This window comes from Spermophilus citellus (assembly GCF_964194105.1).
Source record: "Spermophilus citellus genome assembly, chromosome: 1".
NCBI classification, from domain to species: domain Eukaryota; kingdom Metazoa; phylum Chordata; class Mammalia; order Rodentia; family Sciuridae; genus Spermophilus; species Spermophilus citellus.
This window is the reverse complement of record NC_138182.1, coordinates 195524375-195539606: the sequence shown is the minus strand read 5'-3', so window position 1 is coordinate 195539606 and position 15232 is coordinate 195524375. Positions and strand designations below refer to the sequence as shown.

The 15232-nt window shown below is 36.5% G+C and overlaps 1 protein-coding gene across 2 annotated transcripts in view; it reads left to right on the top strand.

Annotated features, from left to right (window-relative positions):
• Window positions 1-15232, top strand: part of MAN2A1 (mannosidase alpha class 2A member 1) — a 175916-nt gene that overhangs the window by 151761 nt on the left and 8923 nt on the right. For both annotated transcript variants that reach the window (XM_081291424.1, XM_081291425.1), the window contains 2 exons: window positions 1898-2031; window positions 8983-9177. In XM_081291424.1, coding sequence (XP_081147550.1) covers window positions 1898-2031; window positions 8983-9177 — 329 coding nt within the window. The remainder of the gene's footprint in view (window positions 1-1897; window positions 2032-8982; window positions 9178-15232) is intronic.

The window sequence follows — 15232 nt, the reverse complement described above, 5'->3', positions numbered from 1 at the left end:
TTGACACAAACCCAACTTTTACATAGGCATCTACATGCATTCTGGGCTTCCACAAACAAATAAATTACTACTTCTCATTTCATTTTTCTCGTGACACTCATTAGATAAAGTCACATGAAGTTATGCTGTGAAGACATAACTTCAATTACAAAAATAATGACTTCATGTCAGTGACCAATGGGGAATGATGGGGGCACAGAAACACTGGAGAGTGTTTTCCCCATTTACAATGGGGCATCCACTACTTAGTGCACTTTGATGTTTGCCACAAGGATAAAGGCCCTTTGGTTGCTAAATATTTCAGTCTTTGTGAAAGAATTCACAAGTCTGGGATTTTACTTGAAGTCATAGAACCTATAAATAACATAATTTAAATAAAAATGTGTAGACAAAACATCTTTTTGTGTCATGTAACTCTTGAGCCACCCATTTTAAACCCTGCCTTAAATTTTCAAAGATGTGGTCTAAATAGGGGACTAGACATTAGACTCAGTGACAAATTGAGAGTGTTCTCTTACTTCCCAGTGAAGACAGGCTGAAAAATCAAGCTCTTCTGCTTCTGTTAGAAACAGTCAAATAGCCCCAGTATTTGAATTAAAACAATTTGAGTACAGTCCAGAAAATCATTAAGTGTCACATGTTGCATGATCTAAGATTTGGAAGCAGGAGAAGAATTAGAAATTGCCAGGAAATTGATTTGCTGACTTAGGTGTGAAGTGATAGGCTCTGGATATATTTTGAGAACAGTTAACTCCTGGAAGTAAGTCCTAGATAAAGGTCTCCTAAAACATGGAGAGAGTAACAGTGATAATTCTACTGTAATTTTTGTATTGGATATCTAAACTATTTTTTTCCAAGTGCTGGCACTAAAAATCTATTTTTTAGGTTAATTAATTTTTTTTGAAAAATGTTTCATTTAAGTTTTGATCTGTCTTATCCTATTTTAAAATTTCTTATCAGTTTGCTAAACATTAATGAAGAGAAAGAAAAATGCTCTCTTGTTTTATGAATTTATTGTAGCTGCTTTGAACTGTTACCAAGAAAGAAACTAAAAAGGTTATTAGTTATTAAAAATTTTCTAGGTTAGCTATTTCCCTTTAAAGCCAAATGATCACTTAGTGTAGTAATAGATATGAAAAAATATACATGTATTTTTTAAGTATAACTTTAGCTTTTAAAGTCCTGTTTGAGTGTAATCTTGAATATTTTATACCTATGATTCTGATTTTAATTTTTTCACTTTGTAATTTCATAACCTAATCATTAGTTTATAACTTAAACTAGAGGAAATATGGAATTATCACATGGCAAATAAAGGAATCAGATATGACCCCTTTAAAGCCAGAGCACTGGCAGGACAATGGTGATCCTGCTAACACAGTATCAGAGAAGGGAGCACATGGTTGGATGTCTTCAAATTCTAGGACTTCTTCAGAGAATCACCACATATCAAGCTACCTAAATTTTACTTGTGAATCTTTGTTAGATCCCATGCATGGGTATGTATCTTATTACTACATGTTTGTAGTACATTTCATAAGAAACCTCATAAACATTTTTTTCCAAGTGCTGGCACTAAAAATCAATTTTTTAGGTTAATTATTTTTTTTTTTTGAAAAATGTTTCATTTAAGTTTTGATCTGATTATCCTATTTTAAAATTTCTTATCAGGTATTGCTAAACATTAATGAAGAGAACGAGAAATGCTCTCTTGTTTTATGAATTTATTGTAGCTGCTTTGAACTGTTACCAAGAGAAAGTCCATGGCATATGGGCTATCAAGATTCACCTCCTGAATTGGCCCAGAAATTTAAAACAAGACATCATGCCTTCTACTTAAATGATCTTTAACAAATATCTGTATTAAATAATCCTGGTCAGTTTCTTTGTTTGTTAGGTGATATTGAAGTCATCATGGATCGAAGATTGATGCAAGATGATAATCGTGGCCTTGGGCAAGGTGTCACTGATAACAAGATTACAGCTAATTTATTTCGAATACTATTAGAAGAAAGAAGTGGTGTAGATATGGTAGGAAAAAATAACTAGACTGTAATGATGTTGGTTGTTCTTTGTCACCCAAAATTTGAAATAATGACTTTCTATTTTTTAAATTCATTTCACAATTTGCAGTGTTGAGATGTCTCTGTAACAGATTCAGCCCACATTCACAGAAAATCTTTAGTTATAAGCATTGTGTAAGATTTGTATTTAGGTAATTTTATTTTTTCTTTTTGCTTATTATATTGATTAAAAAACAATATCAAGTAAGTAATTTGGCTTAAATTATTTTGAAAGAAATAAGAGTTTAAAATTTGAGCTAAGCCAGCCATAATGGTCCATGCCTATAATCACAGCAACTCAGGAGGCTGAGTCAGGAGGATCTCAGGTTCAAGGCCAGCCTGGGCAACTTAGCAAGACACTCTCTTAAATTTTGAAAAAATGGTTGGTTGGTGTGGCTCAGTGGTAGAACACCTCTGGGTTCAGTCTCCAGTATCCAAAAAAATAAAAATAAATTGACCTAGATAAAAATTAAAGACTAGAGTTTAGTCACATACTTAGGAGACTAAGTTTGTGTGATAAAATTTATTTGAAACCTTAGTGGTCTTATTTTAGCATTTGATTCATCAATGGAAAATGTATTCACTTCTTTATCTTTCCACAAAAGTCTGGCAAAAGTGGTACTGGACCTTAGAGACCATATAATAGTTACTCAGGCAACAGCAAGAGTGAGCCTCAGAGCTCTCCATAAACTACTGTACACACCCTCAGGTGGCCCTGGACATGACCCTTTTCCTCTTACTCCATTCTCTTTTCTATACTTTTCCAATCTTTTCAGCCAGTGTCATCGCCTTCCACTTTATAGGGAAATCAGTCACTACACAGAGTTCCCTGTTCTAGATACCAAGTCTCCTCCCAGCCTTTGCATAGGCAGCCTTTCCAGTTATTCTTGGTACTTTCCCCCTCACCCTCCTCGGGATCCTTTTACTGTCCATCTTCTTTCCTTCTCTCTCCCCTGCCCCTCAGAGGCCAGCACTTACCTCAGAGATTCTTTCTGTTGTCTTTCAAACAATCTTTGTTCTTCTGATAAAAATAATAGAAAATAGCCCTCACTCAAACTCACACTCTCATTTCCCCTGTGCTACTGTTTCCTACCCAAGTGAGCCAGAGTTATGCGTTGAGATCATTTTATGATTCCCTTCTCAAAGTGCACTTCAGTCTGGCTCTAGCCTCCATCGTACACAGAACTTTTGCGAGTTTAACTAAGTCTACCTTTCAGCAGCATTTGACACTGACCTTTATCATGTCTTAAAATGCTGTCTGGCCAGGGTTTCCACAGTGTCATGTTTACTTGATTTTCCTCCTACTTCTCTGGCAGTTTTTAATCTCTCTGATAATTCTTTACTCAATCATTAAATACTGGAGCCCCCCAGGCTTGGCCCTGGCCTTCTCCTTTTCTCAATTTAGACATCATTCTTTGACAATCTCTTCTATTCTGTGGGTTTTAGTTGCTACCTCTACAAAGATAGAACCCACAAATCACCTTATCCTAGCTTGATCTCACCTTAGCTTGGCATATCTAACATCACTCTCATGATCTTGCTACCCACCTCTCTCAGCGGCAAGCACACCATCCACCAGTGCTGAACCAGACACCTAGGAGTGAATCACAAAGGTTATTTCTCCCTCATCAGGACAGTGTCTCATGCCCTGAGTATTTCAATGTGTAAACTTTTTTACTTTCACCACCCTGATCTAAACTGACACAAAGTATTTCTTGGATCTGGCCTAGGTGTATCCACCCTGCTTTCTTCTTTCTAATAGAGCTGTCATTAACCCAGTAGATAGAGTAATTTTTTTTGTTTTTGATTTTCTTCTAAACCAAATCCAGCTTTGTTACCCCCTGCTTAGTCCGTTTTATTGTTGTCTGTATAAAAGGGAAAATTCTTATCCTGGCCTGAAGAGCTACTCATGATGCGGGCCCTGGCCATTCCATAGGCATCTTGCGTGCTTCTCACTCTTTCTGCTTTAGATGCACTGGTTTTCTTTCAGTTCCAAGTTCTTCCCACCCTCTTCTCCCATGGTATGTCCTTTTATCCTCTCTACCCAGGGCTCTTAGTAATAGTTCACATCAGAGCTCACTTAATCAACTGCCTCTTGACCATATCTTACTTCTTCTCTTATGCTCCCTCCAAACTGTGCATTTCACCTTCATGTGTGTGTATGATTATTTGATCGTTGTCTTTTCTCCTCTTTTGGACCATAAACTGTTGAGAGTAGGGACTATGACTTTTTCTTCTAGGATTGTTCCTATCAGAGGAAGCACCTGCTTTATCTCTACTAGATTCCAGAGACTTGTCCACTTCATTTTCATGGTCACCTTAGCTGTGATAAACATTCTATAAAATACTAATTGATTAAGTAAAATGGAAATAACTAATTTTCCAGCCACTATTACAGTATTTAGAATCTTTTAGAAAAAAAATAATATCCATTTTAGATGTCAAGGTTTACACCAGTTCTTGAGACTTTTGGCTTAAATCAATTTCTGAAAAGATAGCTTAGTTTTAAGAGCTAAAACTGCATAGAAAACTCATTGTCTGAGTTTTGGCAGCTACTGTCTTTTTCTCCCCCTGAAAATGTTTCTGGCTTTTACATTTTTCTCTATATATTGACATTAATCTACAAAACTTCTGTTAACTATGGCAGTAAAAATGTTCATGTCAGATCTACAAAGCTTCACTTACAACTAAAATAATTTGTTGATTCCCATTCAAAACTCCTTGGATAGTAATTGATTTAAATTTGCTCCAACATTTGTATAATCCTATGTTGGTTAAATTTTTCTTTAAATCATCTATGTATTCTGGGGCTTAAATCAATGGCTTATTTTAAGTAAAAAATGAACTAGAGAGGAGAAAATACATTTTAGTTACTAGAAAATTGATTAAAAAGACCATTAAGAAATTTTATATATCATGTAACTTCAATTTTCTAAAAAGTATTTTTAATTTCAACTCTCACAATTAATATCTAAAATATTGATGGTGGAAAACAAATGGGGAACATACTCCCTAGAAAGGTAGGGATTTTGGTGGTGGTGGTTGATGATGATGGTGTTGTTGTTATTTTGGTGCTGGGATTGAACCCAGCAGCACTCTACCATTGAGCTACATCCCCAGTCCTATGTATTTATTTAACACAGGGTCTCACTAAGTTGCTCAAACTGGCCTCTATCTTGCAACCCTCCTGCCTCAGCGTCTCCAGTCCTTATCACACCCATATAGGTAGGGGTTTTAATGGGAGGCCTTGAGCCTGCCAGAGCTTCAAGGAAGTAATCCTGGGTGTAATCCTGGGCTGATTAAACACAAATGAGTCTTGTTCTCAGAATGTTCTGCAAAGAGGCAGTGAGAACAAAGACTTGGAGTGATAATCACTGAGATGTGCATATGCCCAGTGGAGGACTGGCTGCATAAGGCTGACCATCATCCATGCTAATAACCAACAAGAGTCAACAGAAATGGGACGTGGGAAGGGTCTCTGACATTGTCCACTTTGGGATTTATTTCTTTGATTTTTACTCCCTACCCCTTTCCTGCTGATTGTTGGTATAGTAAGGGAGGTGTTGAGGATTTAGGAGCTCTAGAAGTGTTCAGGTGTTAGAATTATATCCTTTCACCTCTAGATGCCAGTTCTACACATGTAAGGAGAGAAAATTGGGAGAACTCATATTAGAAACTCAAATGGTTATAGGGCTCAGGAACATGATGGCAGTGTTTGTCTTTAAATATTATAGTCAATATATGTTCATTTATTTTCTCTCTCCCTCTTTATCTTCTTTTTGTCCCACCCTTCCCTTCCATAGTATTCTCATGTATTTCTACTACATGCATTTGTGTTAAATTAATAGATTTACCTTAACAGACATTTAAAAAGCTCTCACCATGTACTAGGGCAAACAGTAAACAAATGACTAAAAAAAAATCTTCCATAATTTAACAAGTCTGTTTAGCTTTTTATGTGAGCTTGATAAAAGCTGCCAAAAGCCTGGTAAGAAGTTCTGACTTCTGAAATAAGGTTGCAACCCAGTGAGGAATAGTCTTTGAGTGGTTTGGATCAAAATGTAGTGAAAGATTTTAATGCAAGCTGCAGAGAGAATGCCAGATTTATATGGACCAACACCTTCCAAAACAAAACCAAATAATGTTATAGTAGCAATACCAATCACTACAAATCTGGGGATCCGTTTATAGCTTAAAACAAACATGTATATTTTCTATAGCAAACATGTTTTCTGGATTTATTCTAAGAGTTAGGAGGTTACCTTTTGTTTTAGTCAGGTTTTTGTCACTGTAATCAAAATACCTGACAAGAACAACTCAGAGGAGGAAAATTTATTTGGGCTCATGTTTTCAGCAGTTCAGTCGATGGTTGACTCCATTGCTGTGGACTCCAGATGAGGCAGAAATCATGTGGAAGGGTGTGGTGGAGCAATGTTGCTCACCTCAGTGGCAGCCAGGAATCAGAGAGACCAGGAGGATCCTGGGACAAAATATATAGTCCCCAAGTCATGCCCCTAAAGACTACTTCCTTCAGCCATACTCCCCATCTGCCTAGTTACCACCCAGTTAGTCCATTAATCCAGTGATTAGGTTATAGCTCTCATAATCTAATTATTTCAACTCTGTAAATTGCTACATTTGATAACACTTGAGCTTTTAGGGGGAACTTTCTAGGAAGTTAATCAGATATTGGTAGTTGGACACTTAGATATCTTATTGAGCTCATTATTGCTATGAATCTAAGAAAGCATGTGGATGGTGGAACACTCCCCTGGGTGAGACTTTGCCCCACTGGCCCAGCCAGACTCCAGCTGTCTCATTTGTTTATTGTAGTTTCTGATAGGAAACTACAACAACTTTTAAACATTTCTTATCTTTTTAAGGGTAATCAACTACATAGTTCTTTAATTCCCAAAGTATATGCATTCATAGCCTTGTTTCCTTTTATAATAACTTTTGTCAAAACGTCTTTGAGTCTGAACCTTGTTCCTTTAACCCAAAACTACTAAAGGGCAAGGCTAATAATTTTTATTCCAAAAGAGTTCTATTTCCTCTAGTAGATAGGGAGATCGTCTGGGCTGGCAGCTCCAGTACAGATTCACAGAGCAGTGTGTGGCTGGCTCCATGAACTTTGCTGAGGCTTTTTAAGCTTTGTATTCCCAAGCCCTCACCCTTAGAGATTCTGATTCCATAGGACCCAAGAATCTATGTTTTGTAAGGCTCCCCAAGTTATTCTGTCATGTGGTTAATTCACGGAAATACCAAGAGTCAGGAGATATGGTTTGGAGGATTAGTATATGTGCTTATGATTGCTTCTAAGGTATAAACACTCTGCCAAGAAGTATCTCGTCTACTTAATGAAGTGTCCAACAATTCCTCCAGGAATAGAGAAAAAAGCCAGAGAGGTTTTTCTGAATGACCTGGAATGAACGTAAGGCCTCTCAAATCTGATAAGGCGGGTGTTTTCCTTTCTTTTTGAATCTTTTATCTTTTATTACTCAGAAGGTGATTTTGTCAGCAATCCTGACCTAGATTATGAAGCCTTTTGATCTGGCAGCACATTTAAGTGTCTTGTTGAAATGTTCCTTTTCTATTCATGTTATTCTACAAGCTGCATTAAATGGCAGAATTGTTGGAGAATATTATTTTATATGCTTTACTTAATCTTTCTTTTAAAAAGAATGTGGAATGGATACATTTTCACATAATTTTCAGACCTAATTTTTTTGTCAGTATCTTAATTTTGCAATGTCCCTTTGCTGCCTTTAAGTTTTTTTCTCTCTCCATGGTCTGAATTGTAATGACATCTACCGTTCAGCTCCTGGCACAATGCTACTCACTTTCTGCTAGCACCCTTCTGTCCAATGCTAATCTGACATTCTGAATTTTAAGCTCCATATCTTTATAAATTCTGTCTTTTCACACAGATAAGTGCCCAAGCCTTTTGAGTCCTATATTACAAAAAGGATGCAAAGTCAGAAGGTATCAGTGAAAGTAGTCATTTTTAAAAAATTAAATTCAATTCAAATGTAGTTGATGATCAAAGGGCCTTTCTACATAAATTATTTTCTCTTCTCAGTTCTTCCTACATCTGTTTTTACTCCTTAGGCATTGTCAGTTAAGGTTCTACTAACCATTGATTTAATTAATTTTGTATGTCATCTATCATACCTCTAACCCTGGTGGATTTATTTGATGTTTGAACATACAGAAATCTTGCCTAATAAGCATATATCATAGCAAAGACTAATGTATTTTTTATCATGTGGAATAATCATTCAGTAACATATATAACAATTCATATTTTTCAGATAAAATATAGTGAAACAACTATGAATGGTTTACCAAATTTAAAGAAACAGATGATCTAGATATGTTGCTTCTGTTACCTGTATTTAAAATCCAGAGTTGAAAGCTCTGTATTTTTTAAAATCCTGTCATTGAGTAACAGTTAGCTCCTATAATTTGGTACGATTCACCACAACATAGCTTTAGATTCAAACAAGCCTTCTGGTCTTTTAAATGTATAAATGAAACCATGAACTAGAATGGGTGAATCCTGAGAGAGAAGGGATGTGCAAAGTATAGGAACATCACAATTCTTATACTTTCAGAATTTTGTGGTAGGTTGGAAGTTTTCATAAAAAGTTGAACCTTATCCAAAAATGTTCATGGAAAAAGTTTTTGTTATTTTTAATATTAAATGAATGGAGGAAACTTTTTGAAGATGAGTTAAATGGACACTATTTGTTATGTTGCTTGCAATGAATTTTATAATCCATTGTGTGTATGCTCTAATAATATTTATAAAATGTAATAAAATCAAAATATTAACATATTTTTAAAATTTAAACTTTGTTAATTAGTATAATGGGAACTGCAAATTTAATTATTAAGCATTTTTGTTTTATCTTGATAGGAAGAAGAAAAGAAGAGTCCAGTCAGTTTTCCTTCCCTCCTCAGCCACATAACTTCTTCTTTTCTGAACCATCCAGTCTTTCTAATGACAGCAAAAGTAAAGCTCTCCTCCGAACTGCTGAGTGAATTCAGTCCCTTAGTGTCATCTTTGCCTTGTGACATTCATCTGGTTAATCTGCGGACAATACAGGCAAAGGTATATCCCCAAGATATACTATAAAAAGTTACTTCTTTTGTTTAAGGTGGAGGGAAAAGTACTGTTAACTTCACTGTGGTTTGAGAAACAATAGCAAGTATTTTTCCTTTAGCCAAAATCATTATCCCTTTCATTCAGTGATTGATCTGTAGTTTAGAGCATATCCCAATACTAATTTATTTGACTCAGAAAAGATCTGTATGCCAAGCAAATCACAGATATCAACTTCTTTCTACCAATGAGGAAGCTGGTCACATAATTCGGTGGGAGAACCAGGCAGGTCAACTCCAGGATTTTTCCTACCCTTTATCCTTGTTAGCCATTGTTTTTCAGGACTTAGAAAAATAGAAAATATAGTGCTTAATTATTTTTGTAACACAGGCTTTGTTTTTTCATATTTTTTTTCTTGAAAAGCATTGCAACTACAACCTATGTATTAGCAAACCAACTATTTAGGGTAAATATTAGAGAAAGAACATGGGAAGGTTTCATTAGGTATGAAATTTAATTGTTAGACTTTGAGTTACATATATGACTTACATATATGTCCATTTTTAACATCAAAACTATTACATTCAAAAAGAATAAGGATTAGACATTTGACATCCCTCTTGTGTTAGAGCTGTTTTTATATTGTGAATAGACATGCAATTAGCTGGATATAGTAAGTGGTAGAAGATTCTATGGGAAATGGCTTCAGTATTAAAAGAAGAGGATGCTCAATCTAAGAGGAGAGAGACGTTTAAGAAGGGTGAACTAAAGGAAACTTAAATAAAGTAAGAACAAATGGCTATACTTTGGGCATTTAGGGATTTCCAAACTTTGTGTCCAAAATAAGGAAGTATGCTTTTCTATGCAAGAAAACATGTGTGTTTTGTAATAATGTGTTCAGTGAATGCTAGAGTGACCCTCTATATATCTATGTTGAAATGCCTCTTTTTTTTTTTTTTTTGCCATGTAAGTAAACTTGGAAGGTGTATATTATGCTTATTACCTGCTAGTTACTACCATAGGCATTAGGGATGCAGTTATGATATAAGAGACAAAAGACCTTGTCTTCTGAGCTTAGCTCTTAGTGGGAGAAGAAAAAACTAAGAGAAGCATATAATATGTTAAATGATTTCAAGTGTTACGCAGAGAGAAGGAGGAGGGAATTGAGATTCAAAAAAGGTGAAACCAGATTGGGGTAGTTAGTGAGCAACCCACAGAGAAGGTAATAATGCAACAGAGATACGAAAGAGATCACGAAATAAGAGACTTATGCAGATTTCTGGGCTGGAGTGCTCCAGGCAGAGTTCAGAGCAAGTGTGAAAGCCCTGAGGTGCAATTGTGGTCAGAATGTAAGTTCTGTGAGAGGTTTTTTTTTTTTTTTTTTAATCCATCTCTATATCCTTCGGCCCATAATAGAGCCTATACATAGTAATAGAGCTCAGTAATTGTTGAATGAATTAATTAATGTGATGTTCTCTCTAGGATTTTCCTATGGTCTCTTGTAGGCCTACTTTTTGGCCCATGGAGACTAGGATGGCTCATGGAAAGAAAACTAACTGAAGGATAGATAACTCCCTGATGTAACATGTTATTAATTTATGAGCCACACTGGAATAAACAAACAAAGTAGAGAGCACCAGAGACTCTGGGCCTCAGATTACCACCTCCAGGCACCCATGGTAAAAGACATGAACAGAATCTCCCAAGAGCTTCTGGGGATAATAGCACCACTGTCCCTTAGCATCACTTATAGACGACTCCTCCCCTGTAATTGTTTCAAATGTAATTTTTTTTTTCTTTTTTTATTGATTATTTAAAGCATTACATAGCTCATGATATATCATCTTTCATACATTTGACTCAAATTGTGTTTTGAACTCCCATTTTCACCCCAAATACAGATTGCAGAATCACATCTGTTACATATTCACATTTTTACATAATGCCATATTAGTGACTGTTGTATTCTGCTACCTTTCCTATCCCCTACTATCCCCCCTCCCCTCCCCTCCCCTCCCATCTTCCCTCTCTACCTCCCCTGCTGTTGTTCAATTCTCTCTCTTTTTTTCCCTCCCCCTTGCCCCTCATAACCTCTTATAATTTTATATGTATCATTGAAGGTCTCCTACTATTTCCATGTGCTTTCCCTTCTCTCTCCGTTTCTCTCCCCCCATTCGTCTTTGTTTACTGTAGTCTTTTCCTCAGAGCATGAGGAAATGTAATTTTTTTTTCTGGGCACAGCTTGAGCTGACTAGAATCAGTGAAAGTTGGGTATTATTTTACCCTCAGTAATCCAAACTAACATTTGTTTTCCTGGTCATTTCTTTTTAATGGTAACTTGTTTACATTTTTCCTGCTATTGGCTAACTTCATAGTCTAATCACCTTCCAGATTGAAAATCCCATTGCCTACCAAATTGGTTGACACCCTCGAGCATTCCTGTTCTCTGTAGACACTGCTGCCACCTTGCTTCGCATTACTCTTCTCATCTTTGCACAGGTGGACAAGTGAACCATCCATGGACCGAAGAGTGGCTGTTGACCTTAACCTTTATAAAACAGGGCCATATCAGAAATGTCTGTGTTACGCCTATTGTGAGAAACAGGTTAAATGATGCTACAAGAGCCCTTTGAAAACAAACACTGTAAATAAATGTTGTTATCTTCTTAGAGCCAAGTTGAATGCAAGTATATGCCAATTTGGGTGCAAATTGAGGTTTTAGCAGAGCAAACAGAGAGCAGTTTAATAACAGATTTCACCAGGCAGAATAAAGACTGAAATGTCAATGCCCATCAATCACTACCATGCTGGCACATAATCAGAACTAAATATTCATCGATGTTGTATATTATCATATCGATCAGTGCCAATTCCTAGATTAGCCTTTGACTCAGCACATATTTGAAACAATTACTTAAAAAACCATTGGTAATCCTAGAGGATCATTGGGCCATTCAGGACCACTACTTTGAAGAGTTTCTCTGTCTTGTAACCTTTGATAAAAGAAAAATAATCATTGAATGAAGCTATTGTGAGTATCGGTTTAAAGAAAGCTGTTATTTAAAAGATATCCACTGTAATCCTGTGATTATACTAAAAGAAAGGCAAAAATGACTCAATCATAGATCTAGAAGCTAGACCCAAATTGTGTTCCTGTTTTTTGTATGCTGGCAGTTTTCAGGGTACAATATTAGGTATTCATTTGGTGATTACTTCCCCCTGAAGTAATTTTGACATAGACTGGGTTCCAAACAAGACCAGAGGTCTCATTGGCCCATGTCTATGTTGGTCTTCTTCTAACCACTGCAACATTTTCGTGACCAGTGTGTCTGGGGACTGCCTTGGCATGATACAAGCAGTGGGAGGTCTCTTCCTGCCTGACCTCCATCAGCAGCTCAATCAGGACACCGATTGCCCATCCCCAGGCTACTGTCTGAAGGTTCTAAACCTAAAGTGTCTAAACCTTACTTGGTCTTCCTTGCTCCTCCCCAGGGATAAAGGTTTTATGGTTTAAAGAACAGTGAGAAAGGTCGGGTGCAGGCTGGAAGTGCGATAACCCACTGAGGTGGTTCTGCATCAGCCTCAGACTCACTAGGTGCACATCTCACCAGGGAGATTTTTTAAAATGGAGCCTTTCACATCCTAACTCTGAGATCCTAATTCTGTAGTCTGAAGAAGAGAGCCTAATAATTAGTAAGTTTTTAAAAATCTCTCCTTTAAAAAAATTCTAGAAATTGCTAGCCTAATAATTAGTAAGTTTTTTTTTTAAAAAAAAACTCTCCTTTAAAAAAATTCTAGAAATTGCTAAGTTATCTTCATTTCCTAAATTGGGGAATAAGGGCTAGAGATTAAATTATTAAAGTAAAATCATCCAGCAGGACTTCTGAATTCGAGTGCTGTATGTAGTCTCAAAGGGCAATGTGTGACTTGTTGAAGAAACCAAATTTATTTCTAAAGGTCTGGTTGTTCCAAAATTATCTATATTAGTAGATGAATTTGTTTTTATATAGGTATCTTTGGGATTTGTACTTTATATCCATTTTTAGAAAATTATGATTTTTTTTACTCAGATGAACAAAGGGAAGAGACCTCTCTGAAGCTCTGCCCGCACACAGTGTGCTGTGGTGGCTTAGCCCATTCCAGCCACTGTCTGGGAGTTTCCCTGCTGGCCGCCTCCTCCTTCTGCTTGTCATCCTTCTCTTGATCACTTCCTTTCCCTCCACTATTAAGAGCTTCAGATATTACAAAGAAGCTTCTATGAAGGTTTGAAAACTGGGAACAGGAGCACCACTCAAGTACCCTAAATAGGCAAGCCATGTCACCGGGAAAGGGCAGTTTATTTGAGGATAAAGGGAATCTTGGCAGAGATGATGCTGGGAAAATCCCATGGGAGAACAGAGACATGAGTCATGGTTCTGAAGGATAGAACTGCATGCAGGGTCAGGCTGGAACAGAAGGACAGAGAGGAACCTGATTAAGAATTCAGCTAGGGGCTGGGGATGTGGCTCAAGCGGTAGCGCGCTCGCCTGGCATGCGTGCGACCCGGGTTCGATCCTCAGCACCACATACCAACAAAGATGTTGTGTCCGCCGAGAACTAAAAAAAAAAAAAAATATTAAAATTCTCTCTCTCTCTCTCTCTCTCTCTCTCTCTCTCCTCTTTCACTCTAAAAAAAAAAAAAGAATTCAGCTAGGTTTCATGGTGCCATTCTACCTTGATGTTTTCTTTTTTTTTCTTTTAAAAGAGAGAGTGAGACAGGAGAGAGAGAGAGAGAGAATTTTTAATATTTATTTTTTAGTTCTCGGCGGACACAACATCTTTGTTGGTATGTGGTGCTGAGGATCCAACCCGGGCCGCACACATGCCAGGCGAGCACGCTACCGCTTGAGCCACATCCCCAGCCCCTACCTTGATGTTTTCAAAAGTGAAATTTAGTTCAGCTTTTTGTTTGTTGTTGGTTTTTCAGATTGCTTTTATGTTCAGATGTTTTTGTTTAATTTATATCTACATAATACTTTTAACTCTTTATTTTCTCTGAGATTGATTTTGATTTATAGTTAACTGATGGTTGGCATGGACCAGTCATTTCAACATCACCATTGCTTTTCAAATATTTTCTCTTTGCACTTGTTTATACCACCTGTCTTTTCTCATAAAAGGCATTTTAAGGTTTTTACTTTGTTTTGTGTTTCTTTATAAGAATTGATTGGTGCTCTATTGATCTCCCTAGCTTCTGGAAAGGTGAAAATTGTGGGGGGAAATTTTCCTTTGTTGTACGTATCTAAGAACAACCACTCACCTTCCTTTTCTTTCTGTCATTTTATCTTGTTGATCAAAACAAAATAGCTATCATTAGACATTTTAATGAGTACCCTGAAAAATGAATTTCTACTGGTTATTTCCTGTCTCAGAATTTACAGCAAAGTTTGCAGTTTTCTAACCTGTCTAGCTGCCAAAATGCACTACAGATGAGTTGTTAGGCATTTTCAAAGAATCTGAGTGTGTTGGGGAAAATTTCTCCCTGGGGTTTAGCTATTTCTTGATTTATGTGCACCTTGGAAATCTTATGAAAAGGTATGGATCACATTACTCTTAGAATATCTGGTCAGAGTTAAGACTATTCTCATCACCAAAAACAGTGGGTTTACACTATTTCTAATGTTTATTACAGTTTCCAAAAGTTAACTGATTTGTGACCATTGGGTAATTGATAGGCAAATCAAGTTTCTTTTGGAGTGAAAGATAAATAGCACAATTCTCACATCTTAAGTTCTTATCTGCTTCAGTAGAGGAATATTCATTTTTATCTTTCCTTCCTTAGGAGAGACTTCATGAGCAGTTATAATTTTCAGAATGGCCTTTAATCCTGTTTGAAATGAGATGAGTGGATAGGTGGGTAGGTGGCAGATATGTAAGAAATTATAATTTCCAAACCTTGCTTTCTTAATTCATTTATGTTTTGATAAGTCATGTTTTTAGCTCTACTGGGACCATTGACCAAATATATTCCCTCTTTCCAGTCTTAAACTAGAAGGGTTATCTCCTTTAGTTTATGTGTTTTATG